This window comes from Pelodiscus sinensis, chromosome 1 (assembly GCF_052426305.1).
Source record: "Pelodiscus sinensis isolate ZL-2025 chromosome 1, ASM5242630v1, whole genome shotgun sequence".
NCBI lineage: Eukaryota > Metazoa > Chordata > Testudines > Trionychidae > Pelodiscus > Pelodiscus sinensis.
The window spans coordinates 101,961,006-101,975,346 of NC_143052.1; the positions used below are offsets into that span (position 1 = coordinate 101,961,006).

A 14,341-nucleotide genomic window follows, 5' to 3' on the forward strand; every position below is an offset into this window, starting at 1 on the left:
AGGGAAACCACAGAAAAATGAAGAAGCTAGTATCATGGAAATTAAAAGAACACAAGTAAAATGCCTGCAAGCTGCATAAAACCTATTTAAAAACACCATAATAGAAGCTCAAACAAAATATATACCCCAAATTAAAAAAAACCCAGCAAGAGGACTAAAAAAATGCCCCCATAATTAAACAAAAGAATAAAAGGGGTGGCTAGAGACAAAATAGCATCCTTTAAATATTGGGAAGTATTCACTCACAAATTCTGAAGGAACTCAACTAGGAAACTGAAGAATTATTAACTTTGGTATGTAATCTATTACTTAAATCAGCCCCTGTATCAAATGACTGGACTATAGTTAATCTAACCCCCATTTGTGCAAAAGACTACAGAAGTGATTGTGGCATTTATAGGCTGGTAACCCTAACTTCAGTATCAGGCAATCTGGTTGAAAATATAGTAACGAATAGATTTATCAGACACATGGATGAATATGATATGGTGGGGGAAAAGTCAACAAGGCTTTTGTAAAGGGAAATCATGCTTCACCAAACTATTAGAATTCTTTCAGGGTGTGAGCAGACTTATAGACAATTGTGATCCAGTGCCTACTGTATAACTTGGACTTTCAGAAAACCTTGGGGAGGGTCCTTCAAAGGCTCTTAAGAAAAGTGGAGCTATGTCTAGATTACAGAGGTTCTCCGGGATACTGAAGGTATCCCAGAAAAACTCTGTCACGTCCAGGAAACTCGTTTGCTCTTCCAGCATTTTTTGTGGAAGAGCAGATGTGGTCTTTTGGAAGCCCTGTCTTCCTTGTGCCATGAGGAAGAAAGGGCTCTTCCGAAAGAGAAGGTTTTTCCAAAATTCGGCCCGGTGTAAACTGTTTATATCAAAAAATTGTTAAATTAATTGTATGTATCTTAGCAAGTATTTATTTTCTTGGCAAACAGCTGAGGTCAAAAGAAGCAAATCTGAACATTCCGTGACTAAATTAATCCTATTACACAAAGCAGACATTTCATTTGATATGTGCTTTTGTAAGATTCAAGCGAGTATCAAAGTCAGTGTGAAAGGAGAGACAATAGACATAGTAACTAAGCTCACTCAGCTTCCTAAATAGTTTGCACGCATTCAGAAAGTTCAAGTCAGTTACATTTTGCATTAGCATCTTTATTTACATAGAGAAGGTATCACAATTTAAAAAGCTTCATCTCACACTTTAACCTTGGGTAATATTCCTGGTATGGTAGGACAGGTCAGAAATGGTATGGCATGACTAGATCCAAATGTAATGTACCAGAGATCCTGATGCCTTTTTTATTATTATATTGAAGTGTATACGTTACAAGAAATCTCAATGCAAAAAACAAACAAGCAATAAGACGGTGCTTGGTCCTGCTGTGAGGGCAGGGGACTGGACTTGATGACCTCTGGAGGTCCCTTTCAGTTCTAGTATTCTATGATTCTATGATTCAATCTTGCACTCCTTAGTCATGCAAGCCCCCACTAACTTCTGTAATTGGACCCATTGTTAGTATAATGTTATGGCTTCACTCAAGTTTTGTGTAATACAACCTTTCTATCATGTTAAACATTGATTTCTGTTAAGAGTTTTGCTTGCTAGAGAATATATTATTGGAGCCACTATGAAAAGTCATAGCCATACCACACACAACATTAATAAGTAATATATTGGGTCTGATTTTGATCTTTCCTACTTTAGTATGAATCAGGATTAAGTATCAAAGTCAGTTGAGTTACTGTGGAAAAAAATCAGTGTGAGATAAGAATCAAGCCCATTATTTTAATATCCATCTAGATTATTCTACCCTTGAGCTACTTCTTCATGATTTCATGTTAAAGTCAGACAGATCAAGTCAATATTATTAATGCCCTTTACAAACCAGTTTTATCTTCATACATGTTTATTTTTGTGGTTGCCAGGGGCAAAGCAAACCCCTTGGGAATGGGGTACAGCTCCCATAGATCTGTCTGGGACAAAACCTGAAGAGACAATGGTGGTGTAAGTTGGTCTGTGAACAGGTGTAAGTAGTAAAATAATGTAACTTGCACCAGCCTTACATTGAGTGCATGTGTTCTGTGTCTATCTAAATGTAATTTCCTTTACATTGATAGAGTGTGAGGCTGCTGAGCATTTCAGTTACATTACCATACTGAAGAAGATGTGGAAAGGGGAAAGTGGCATTTAAAAGAGGTAAGTTATAACTACTTAAGAGACTGTAAAAAATCCATTTGCTATTTACAATTGAATACAAAATTGCTGTCCCCTTAGAAATACAGCTTCTAGAATTATGGGGGAAAGAACTGTAAATCATTTTTGAAAAAGTTTAATCCCCAATTAATCCATTCCTGGCATGGTAGCTCTCCTAGTGAGTGTCACTCCCAGCAATGAAATGAGTACCTGGAAATGCTGACTCAGTATATCAAGGAGTGCTTAAGGATGAGTACCTTAACCAGCATTCACAGGTCCCAGCTTCCATGTCATATGGGCACACAAATCCAGGATGGTATTTGCTTAGAAAAGATCACTAATGAGCAGTATTGATTAATAAAGCCAACATTAGCAGCAGGCTGTTGAACACCCTTCATCACATATTTCAAGTGCATCCATGTGAAGTTTGAGTTGAGAAGTATGGGTACATATGAACTCTGTGATTTGAATACACAGGGCCATACCCTGCCATTTTCCCATGCATAGATGTGTCAGTGAAGTCAATGAGAGTCACACGTGAGGGTCAATGTCAGGATACGGTCTTTGATGTCAAACAGACAACAGGCCAGATTCTGATCTTGGTTACAGAGGTGTGAATCTGTAGTAACTCCTCTAATTCATATAATGGAGTTCAGAATTGGACCTAACAACTGCTGCTTGTACAGTCAACCGAAGTTTCTCATTCGCTGCAACAGGTGCAAAATTAAGATAGCACTGAACGTTTCTTTTCCAACACTCTCACCTGTGGTGCATGTGTATGTGGGTATGTATTTGGTACATTTTGAAAAAGAAAAAAATATATTGAGAGAAGAGTTTTTGAGCTTTAAGATATTTCTAACTCTTAAAAAGACAAATTAATGTGACATGTCTAGCTGTTAGCATGATGCAGCTCATGATCACTATTATACATGTAATTATTATAAGCGTTCCAATCATCTGAACACTGGTATTCTTGATTGTACTGAAGATACTGGCAATACACTGTTTCTTTTCCTAGGAAGTATGATGGAGCAAATCTTTGTAAAACAGCTGCACTGAACTGATAAGTCAGCTTCCTTCGGATTTTAATGATTTCCCCTGTTCTTCCATAGTTCCTCAGCGCTCTGGCCATTTTCTGATATGTCATGACCTTGCGGTTTCCTTTTCTTTCCCCCCACAGCTCAGCAAGTTTCTCCTTGTTTTTGGAAACAAACTGGAAAACACCATGGGGCTTATCCACCCACTGGATGCAGTTTGCCATATCTGGGTCACACAGAGACTCATGAAGATATTCAAACAGGCGAAGCTTTTTTCTACCTATCAAAAATAAAACACAAGTGGTTAGGGCATAACTCAGAGATCCATTTTGGCAGGTGGTTCCCAACCCCTGACTAACGGTTAGTAAGAAAATGGGCTATTCTTGTTTTAAATGGGGGAGGGGGAAGCTGACAGTCAACCAGGAGAACTTAGTCTTGACCAAGACATCTGCTAGGAATTACAGTAACCCTGCATCTGGTGATAAATAGGACATCTGAACTGCAGGAGGAACCACTTGAGCACAGAGGTACTTTCCAGAAAAGTAACAGGATGTCAGACTAAGGAGTTAAATAAAAATAGGCATGCAGCTTGAAATAAAAATTCTGCTTCCCGGCTGAAAAGTTGAAAAACAAAAATAAGTGAACTAGAGTGGAAAATCTGCATGATTACAAATCTCAGGTCATCAGAATACAACTATACTAGTAAGATGTATAGTTCTGGCCACCTGACCAGGAGAAGGTCATTGAGTGCACAGGGTTGAGAGAGATCAAACAGGCAACTCTAATAAAACAGTAATTAACTAAATGTGACTTCAACTAAAAACAGGTCAAAAGGTCACGTATCACATTGGGGTCAGGGTGTAGAGAGGCAATATACACACATTTTAAATGATTGTAGCTTGGAATTGTGAGCTCTAGTGCACACAGGAGGAAAGAGGCCACTAGTGGCAGTCCCAAAGTGTTTATTCAAGTAACTATCCTTGAACCACTAGGTCACAGTGACCAAAGTATAATACAGTTTAACATCAGCCAGCGAGAAAGCAAAACAAATGCTGGCAGTCAGACTAAATGTTAGGAAGAGAGATTTCAAACACAGCAGAAAAAGGAAGCTACTTTAAAAGACCCTAATGTCAAAAGTGAGCATTTTATCTCATCATGAAGGCTACTATAGAAAACTCCCAGAAGGCATGCTTTCCCCTCAACAAAAAGAAGCAGAAAAGCAGGAAATAAACAGTGCTTAAATTGCAAGGTACAAGAAGTAATTTGAGCCATACCAGATAGAAAATGAAACTCTTGTGAAGTCAATAGAATGGACCATAAATTCTGGTAGGTAAAATACATAATGAATTTAGGAGAGCTAAAAGGGAATTTGAAGAGCAAATGGACAAAGACATAAAATAAATTAAAATGTTATTTAGGTATATCAAAAAATAATGGGGAATTGATGAGTCTGCTGGGCCCCAGGGGGAAAAAGAAGCAAATAAAGTGGATAAAGACATTTGCAGAGAGTTAAATGTTTTCTTTGCCCTTTTCTTTACCATGGAAGATTTACCTTTTTTCAGGTGGCAAGGAGGGGGTATTATCAGAGACATCAAAAGACATATCCATTCTTGGGAAATGACAATATTCTGGTGGAGCAACATTTTGGGGTAGAGGCTTCTATAAATCAGTGAGCCCTGGTCTACACTAGGGAGTTATTTCAAAATAACTCCCCTTATTCTGAAATAACAAACAGATCGTCCACACTACCAAGCCTGTTATTTCTAAATAAGAGGCTGGTTATTTCAAAATAATAGCTCCTGATTTCCATGAGGAATAACTCTTGTTTCAAAATAGTTATTTCAAAATAGTGGTAATGTGGACACTCCACTGCTCCTAGTTCAAAATAACTACTTCTCAGAGTCATTCAAAGTAGTTACTCCCCAGTGCTTCCTGAGGCTCTAAGTTGAGTTAGCGTGTCCACTTAGAGGGAGCCTACGTTGAACTAATTTCGAGCCTTCCCTGTAGTGTGGACACACTATTTTGAAACTGTCATTTCAGGAGTTATTATTTCAAAATAAGTTATTTTGAAATAATTTCCTAGTGTAGACATGCCCTGAGATGGCTAGATGAGTCCAATCTTTATGCTGTTTAACTGCAGGCCTCAGATCAGAGCTAAGACCCCTGGGAGTTATATAACAGTAAATATTACATCTAAGGATTAATTGAATTTCTCTTGATAACAGTAAAGGAAAGAACTGAGGAAATAATTAGGAGTTATGATTCACCAATTCTAAGAAGAATTTAGAGATAACAAAATGTTCACAGACAGCAGAATTCTTTCTACGCACCTTTCCCTCCTTTTTGCTGGCTAGCAGTAGGATGCATCACTTGGTTTTCTGGAATATTTGGCAGAGTGTGGTAAACAGTTCCTTCAGAATATAAATCTGTTGCACTGTTCTTCAAGAAATTAAGACAACGAAGAGTTACTACCAGAAAACACTATGGCCATGTCTAGACAGTGGGGCTATTTTGGGATACCAGAAGTGTCCTGAAATATTCAATTCCGCGTTTTTAAACACACCCGTTATTTTGCAATATATTTCAAAATAAAATATTCCAGAATCCCTGTAACCCTCGTTCCATGAGGGTTAAGGGACTTGTCGGAATAGTGCTTTATTTTGAAAGACGACCTGTACAGACAGCACCAAATTTTGAAATAAGCTATTTCAAGGTTAGGGTGCTATGTAGACACACCCTATGTGAGAAAAAAAACGTGGAAAGAACTGATTCACTGGATTGCATCAAGAATCCTAGCATTCATCAAGAGACACACACATTTTCCCCACCACTACTGTGTGTAGTTCCCAGGGTTAACAAAGAGCATTGTCAAGCTAGGAGGTGATAGCTGTCCCCTGGGGAAACAAGGTGGATAAGGTAATGTCTTTTAGTGGATCAACTAGAAGATTTACCTAACAATGCTCAGGTCCTTAACTCAAATTTTGTTTTTCTTCATTTAAATCATTGCTCTGGGGTGGGGGTGTGGATGAGGGGTTCAGTGTGCAGGCTGCCCCAGGGAGCAAGAACAACCCCAGCCCGCTCTCACCACAGCAGCTTGGGGCCAGGTGAGAAGTGCCTCTCCATGGCCACTGCAACTCCAGCGGGCACAGCCGGGGGAGGGGTGCATGTCCTCTGGCTGGGGGACAGACAAACAGACAAACTCTGAAATACACTGTAGATAGCTGTCCCTTTCTCCACCCCTGCTGGCCCAATGGGGCTATAGGTGTCCAGACCCCAATTTCTGGTCCCTGTAGTCATTTTACAGTATAACTGTCCCTACTACCAGACCCCTCCCTTTCCATTTTATGAGAAACAGTCACATTCCAGGTACATCCTATTATCTTGGCACAACCAAACCTTGACCTTGCTTTAAGTTTTGATAAGGGGCAGCTGCATACCAAATTTGGTGGTCCTAGTTCCTACCATTTAGGAGAAATTCTTGAACAAATGGACTCACAGACAGAAGGATGGACACACAGACACACAAACTTTTTCAAATATATAGAGTAGATTTCTGTTGGTGAGCGAGACAAGGTTTTGAGCCACACAGAGCTCTTCTTTAGGTCTGGGCATAGGTAATGACTTCCCCTCTAGCTGGAGGGTTCTTGACCCCCCTTCCCAGTCCCAAGCCCTGCGCGTACTCCACTCCTTTCTCCAAACTCCTACCCCACCTCTTCCTACCCTAGTCCACCTCCACATTGCCTCTTCCTGCTCCTGCTTGGCACCTGAAGCCAAGATTCTGATCCTGGCCCGCCTCTTCCCTGCCACCTCTTCTGAGTGTGTCACATTCTCAGTCCTCCCTCTCCCTCGTGGAGCACCCCCACTGCTCCGGTGGGAGGTGCTGAGAAGAAGGGGGAGGAGTTGGTCAGCTGGGCTGCTGGGGGACAAGAGGTGCTGGGGGGATAGGGAGGGAGAGTGGGAAGCCTAGCTACAGGCAAGTACTGAGTATTGGCTAATTCTTTCCTATGCATCTTCCAGCCCCAGAAAATCCACAGAGTCAGTGTGTATGTGTCTGGGAAAGGTAATCCTAGCCTCACATACAAGATGAGACAGATTGTTGTAGCAACCGTAGTTAGCACATATGCTAAGGGACATTCAAGGTAGAGTGGCCCATTAACACCCTCTGATATCAAAGGAGAAAAAGGAGGTTACGGATTGTTGTAATGAACCATAAATCCAGTGGGTCTGTTCAGACCATGATTTTTAGGCTATGTTTACAATACAGGTTATGTCAGTGAAACTTAGGCCAGGTCTACACTAGACTTGGAAGGTTGGTTTAACGTATGCAACTCCAGCTACATAAAATATGTAGCTGGAGTCAGTTTACCTTAAACTGAACTTGGCACTATCTTCACAAAAGGAGGCCGACAGGAGCAAACACTCCCCTTGGATTCCCTTACTCCTCGTGAATGCCAGGAGTACCAACATTGACCAGAACGACCCTCAGTGTTCCAGGTAGTGGGTCTTAACTAGACCCACTAAATCGAACGCCAGAAGATCAATCTCCGGCGCGTCAAGTGGAGACATGACCTTACAAATAAATCACCTCCTGAGTGACACAAATGTGTGGAAAGAACTATGTTGCATGGACTGGAGTAATTAAGCTGATGGGACAATTTAGAGTGGCCACATTCAAAAGCATAAAGCAACAACAGCTGCATTAGTGCAGCTGTGCTGCTGTAAACGGTCTAGCATTGCCATGCCCTTATGAATTTAAGCTCCCAGGCTCATCTTTTGAAGGTGTTATGCAGGTTTCCTTTGAGCATGAGGATGGATAGATATAGAGTGATTGCTTTGATGGAACCAAGCTACCAGTGACTATCACCAGGTCTTCCCACTGTGGAGGGGACTTTGTGGGGAAGGCAATGCAGCCTAGGATCTATCAGCATGTTAATAAGCAGACCAAGGAGTAAGGGAGTAAGTAATATTTTCTTTCAATATTTGGTTTACCATGTTCATTTTAAAAAAGGAGAATGGCCTTGCAGGACAGAGATGTGTCAAGGACCTCTTCTCCAAATCCCCATCACCTTCCCCACTTTAAAATTAGGCTGACAGTAAGGCAACCACATGCACAGTACTTGGCAATCTTGCTTTTCTTCATATAATCCATGTCAGTCAAGAGAATTATTTAAAAACATCCTAAAATGGAGGGACGGGAGGAGACTGGACACAAGTTTGTTCTTCTCAGCCTGCTGCTAAAATAATATAAAGATGATCCTTCATGTCTTATTGGTATTTTTGTTAAGTTTGCACTCACATTAATTGATGAACCACTGTCTAAATGTCTAAGAATTATATCTCCACCACTACCCTTTGATCTTCTCTACTCAATGGTGTAAATAGTTAAGGCTGGTGCTACAGGGAGACCAGGAAACAGACTGTGCAAAGATTTTTTCTCATGCTACTTCATCTGAATTATTTCTGACCAGGCTAGATTTTTGTCAGGATGTAAAATATGAACAGCCAGATTTCATTTTACAGATGCTTGCTCCTACATGGTGTGATTTACTTACAATTACATTTCTCCAGTTGTATACTGGTTCTTCTGTAGGTGGCGCAACAAAGTAGTTTGGACTGACATGGAGGTGAGGATGATGGTTGATCAGGGTCAGACAATTTTTATAATCTTCTTGAGAAATTGGGAAAAAAATAGAATAAGTAAGAAAAAGGAAGAAAATAAAAGTTAAAAAAAAATCACCTCCACCACTCTTCCTTCTGCTTCACCGCTCTACCAGTTCACCTTGTCCTTCTCTGTCTGCCTTCTAGATTATAAATTTCACCAGAGCAGGGATTCACTCAATATTAGTGGCTTCTCCAGCACTAATTATAGTAGCCACATTCTAAAAGTAATAATAATAATAATAATTAATAATGCTATGTTGTTGGGTTTATTTAGATTGATGAAAAATAGAAGTCCTGAAAAGAGAGTCATTGGTCAGTATAAAATATGTGACAACGTTCCTCCTCAACCTCAAATAGTTTGGATAATAAAGAAAAGATGCATGTTCACCAAATAGAATGATGAATTCAAGGAATATCATAGAAGACTAAAACAAATATTAGAATTATTAGAACAAAAAAGAACATTTTGATTACTTCCTATGCAGATGTCCACCAGTTCAAGCAAGTGGAATTAAATTATAAACAGAATTATGTAAGAATGATTTTAAGCAGTTTCATTCTTCCTATTTATCTGAAAATCTTTATAATGAGGGGCCTGGAGAAGGTTACTAATCTAAATGAACTACAGGAAAAAATTCCTGTGAACATCTGTAATGCCAAAAAGAATTTGACTGAAATAACTTAAATCCTTAGGATGTTTAAAGACAGCATAATGGAACACTGGGTTGATAAGTCTTTAAACAATTACATGCTGTTTAAATGAACAGAAGACTCTTTTGAAGGGATATGGTTCTTGCATTTTGAAATATGGATTAAATCCTGAGAAGTGCTGAATGCTGTGAGTTTCAAATGCCTGGCACCTCTGTGGATTGGGACCTGTATGGCTTTAGATAAGATCAGTGCTATTCATGATATAAATTACGAGGACGTGTAAGAAATTATATATAAAGACTTCTTCATCCAATGTAAATCAGCATAGAAAGGAGTTATGCTGATGAAAACCCGCTGAGGATCCGACCCAAATATATGTTACCATTTCTTCATATTAGAGTATGATAGGTTAACATGGCAAATAGTAATATATGTCTCTTGGGAGAAACCCTGGCTCATTGAAGTCAACGGGAGTTTTGCCCTTGATTTCAGTGGGGCCAGGATTTAACACTTTGTCTTCCTGTTTCCTATCTCTCTTCATGATGTAAAATTAAAAGCTCAAGTGGTACAGTATTTGATTCACAAGCCCATCTCTATATTGCAAATTTCAGTTGACAGCCTGTCACTGTTTCAAGTTTTTAAAAGCCATCATGTTTACACTTATAACTTATAAAACACAGTTTTCTAAGAGATGATCCAGAACTCAAGTTACTATATATTCACAAAAATATTTTATCTTAACTTGCATTTAAAGAATCCATCTTAATGTAAATTCAGTCGATATAGAAATCGATTGTCCTTTTTTTGGGGAGGGGACTGCAACTTGTTGGTACATCCCATTCTTCCATAGTGTATTGGAACAGGAAAACCGAAAAATGGCTGCTGCACAGTAATTATGAATACTTTGGCAATAGGAAACTATTTTCCAAACAAAGCAATGTAAGGGTTTTTCTGTGTAAACATTTTAAAAATAAAAAAAATTAAAATGATAATGTATAATGAAAACTTTTTTTTTTACCTGGTGAATACTGAATCTCACCATCAGAATGTTGCTGCAACACCTCTAGCGCATCTTCAAAGGCTTGACCCAATATGTCTTGGTCAGTATAATACTGTAAGAACAATACATCCTTTCTTTTTTAAATCAACAAAGAACAGCTTTGATCCTTTAGATTCCAATTATTTGGAAAATCCCAAATAAACGGATATTGCCATACATTACAGATAGAATAAACCATTCCAGAAGAATATAAATTTTACAGATATGACTACCTGATCCTGTAACCCTTATACATGAGAGTAGCTTCTGGTCCTTTGAGAAGTCTCTTTGTGATCAATAGGACTATTAACGTAACTGTATTTACTCATGAGTGTTCCCAGGATCATGTCTTTAATTTGCAGCAAAAGTTTGCAAAATTGTATTGTCCCTTAGTCTTTAATAGCAAGATGTATATATATATATATATATATATATATATATATATATATATATATATATATATTAATAACTTATTACAATTGAAGTTATGAAGCAGTAACATAGAAGCGGCTTAAAAGTGTAACACACAAGTTAGGAACTGTTACGCAATGAGCAGCCTATAATATTATAAAGGAGCATATGGGAAACCACGTTGTGAAATTTTACAAAACCACATATTGCCAGTGGCAGGCAGATCAGTATTTTATTCAAAGTAGGGATAACAATAATGTTGCAAACTATGCAAACTCCTAAGAATTTTCTAGTAGCAAATTGGAAACTGTTCTTAATGAAAAATAAAAAAACTGTTCTTAATGAAAAATAAAAATAAAAGACTTACCATTATTTAGAAACCAAAGCTGCAATCCTGTTTAAAAGGAAACAATATTATTTTCAGGTATTTCAATATGACTAAAATTATTTCAGTGGAATGAGAGGAGTTACCAGTACAACTCAGGACAGAATGTGATGTAATATTTATATAACTGATAACAATATTGATAAAAACCTACTTATATTTAGAAAGTGCAATTTTTTAACATTTTGATATAATCAATGATACATTAGTCACACTATTGATTTTAGAGGTTTGTCTTAGATTTTGTATTAAAAATTCCACAGTGTCTCAATATTAATATTCCATCGAAGCACCAGGTTACTTTCAGTAAAACAATTAATTCTGACATTATTACCTCACATATTTAACATCTATAAACTAACATTGTGGAAAAATTTTAAAGTCAATATATATTGCTATTGGCATTAAATCTTGATTACCTTAATCTCTTAATTTCCCAAATAATCTTGGCTGAACTCAACTGCTGGTATATAAGTCTTTCTGGTTTTCAGACGTCACTGAAAACAAGAATAGTTTTTTTTCCCCCAGCATAACAGCATATCAATATATATGCCTATATATTCTCCTGCGGAATAATTGTCAGTCCCACAAGCAAATTAGATTGTTTTATAAACAGTGATGACAGATTAACTTTTAACCAGCTCAGCATAGAATACATGTGATGTGCAGTGTTACATAAAGATGGGTTTCTTAGCATTTCTTTTGACATATATAGACATATATATTTATGCAGTTTTATATAATAGTTTTTGCTATCTCTCTGAAATTTCACCTACTTTTTTTCAATTTTAAGTGTTATATTTAAATTCTCTTAAAAAGTTAATAAATCAATATTTTATCTTGTTAAAGGTTTGATATGCATATGTGATTGAAGTATATACATACAAATGAGAAATAAACATTTGTTTCTAACTGACCGCAAATATCTGACATGTACACTCCTTTCAATAAATTGCAGTATATTTTTAAAATGTATTTCAAGCTACTGTCTAATTTTATACATATCTTTTCAACTCTTCCTGACTCAGTTGTTTGCTATTACAATGTGATTCTGAGGATCTAAACAAAACGTGTGAAATCTTGGCCCAACAAAGTCAGTGGTTGTTTTGCCATTGACTTCAGTGAGGTCAATATTTTTCCTCAGTGTCCTGTCTCGGTAACATACACAGGAAGAACCAAGTTAATCTTTGGTATAAAGATATTTAATTTCGGAGATAACTGAAGACAGATTTTGGCCCACGTATTTGTGGCATACTGAGTTTTAGACATTCCTTGAGTCTGCATTGCTGAACTCAATGGGAGTTCATATTTAAAATGCATTCCTGGCATTTTAATTAACACATTTCTTAAAATGGAACTGGTTTTATCCAACCAAAATTCCAAATTACTAAGTAGTAAAGTTGATTACATAGCTACAGGAATTGATGGTTTACATAACCTAACAGAGTAAAATATTGACTACCACTGAATGTACCATTTGCAGAGCCAAAAATGGAGAAAGAAGAAAAATAGTTTGAATACTTACCTAGGGTAGAAACTTCACACACAACAGAAAGAATCAGTTCATAAATAATGAAGGAGTGAATTATGACAGCAATAGGCTGGCAGAAAGGTTCCATTAAATAGCTGATTTTGGGGAAGTGCTTCAACGAAAGGTTTTTGTTTTGTTTTTGAGCAAAGGTACAACACAGTGCCCTCATAATTCTTCATTTTGCCTAGGACAACAGAATGTCTGCAGAACTTTTCCCCCCAAAAGCACAGCAATTTTCTTTGGAATAAAGTAAAGTGTTTAAATTATTACTTAAAATATAAAAAATTATAAGTACAAGCAGTCCCCGGGTTACATGGATCCGACTTACATCGGATCCCTACTTACAAATGGGGTGAGGCAACCCCGCACTAGCTGCTTCCCCCCAGCAGACCAGGGAGATGTGAAGCTAGCGCCCCCTCCCCCCAGCAGACCAGGGAGACGCGGAGCGGCTTTTCTCAGCAGACACCTCAGCTTGAGAATAAAGGACTGAGGGAAGTGAGGTGTGGGAGAATAAAACTGAGCTCTGGAGAAATGTTTGGCTAGAGTTTCCCCTACAATATGTACCAGTTCTGACTTACATACAAATTCAACTTAAGAACAAACCTACAGTCCCTATCTTGTACGTAACCCGGGGACTGCCTGTAATTAAAATAGATGTGGCATGATTGCGGGTGTGAGACAGCCTTGTAAACCTGTCGTGACAATGTTACAGCCCAAGTACAAAATTTGCTTGCCTTCCCTTTGTCATGAAGATGAAGATGATTGGGATGAGGTGTAAGAGTGGAGAAAGACAGAAGGCAATGGATGTGATTTAATTAGGCCACAACTTATTCACTTAAAATACCTGATAATAAATTATACAATGCATATAATTATTTAGTTAACTGTTTTCTCCAATGTAGGATGGCTCTCTCAGCCCTCCCCCTTTCCAACCTGGTCCCAGCCAGCCTGTTGTTGGGACCCTGCTACCATCCCCTTGTATGAAAGCTAAGGGGTCTCAAAAAGGAGGGGGGTAGGCTCTCTGCTGTACCACACATTGGGAGTGCTGAACTTATCAGTTTCTTCCCTAATATCAGACAAAATTGCTCCCCTGTCAGCTGATACGATATGTGCAGCTAAGTAATGACCAACTCCTACTGATCACACTTGGAAATATACATCTCCCAATTTATGTGCCTTCTGGCCTTCTCGATCCATGAAGGCTTTGTGGTTCCATGCCATTTCAGACCAAATAATTGTCATAACCTGGGGAAAAATCCTGGATCTGCCCCAAACCATTCTTAATTTTGGTTGTCAAATCAACCTCCTGACACACTCCTCAAGAATTTTGAGGTGAAAAATAATCACATCTGAGCCCAGAGCCCCAAAGGGATTTAGGCACCTAACTGCCAATGATTTCAATGGAATATAGGAGCCTAAATACATTT

The 14,341-nt window shown here is 38.2% G+C and overlaps 1 protein-coding gene across 6 annotated transcripts; it reads right to left on the minus strand.

The window, feature by feature from the left end:
• Positions 1-896: 896 nt before the first annotated feature.
• On the minus strand, positions 897-13,128 carry SPIC (Spi-C transcription factor). Of its 6 annotated transcripts, none has more exons than XM_089781861.1 (8): positions 12,909-12,986; positions 11,803-11,880; positions 11,366-11,392; positions 10,567-10,660; positions 8,789-8,901; positions 6,322-6,411; positions 5,567-5,675; positions 897-3,516 (listed from the first exon to the last, which is right to left on the minus strand). In XM_089781861.1, the coding sequence occupies exons 3-8, from the start codon at positions 11,366-11,368 to the stop codon at positions 3,089-3,091; spliced, it is 837 nt and encodes a 278-aa protein (XP_089637987.1). In that variant the 5' UTR covers positions 11,369-11,392; positions 11,803-11,880; positions 12,909-12,986; the 3' UTR covers positions 897-3,088. The 6 variants fall into 6 exon arrangements, with proteins under 6 accessions (XP_089637987.1, XP_089637984.1, XP_075795422.2 ...); XM_089781858.1 differs by having other exon boundaries at positions 8,789-8,904; XM_075939307.2 differs by lacking the exon at positions 11,803-11,880 and having other exon boundaries at positions 8,789-8,904; positions 12,909-13,128.
• Between the last annotated feature and the right edge of the window lie 1,213 nt (positions 13,129-14,341).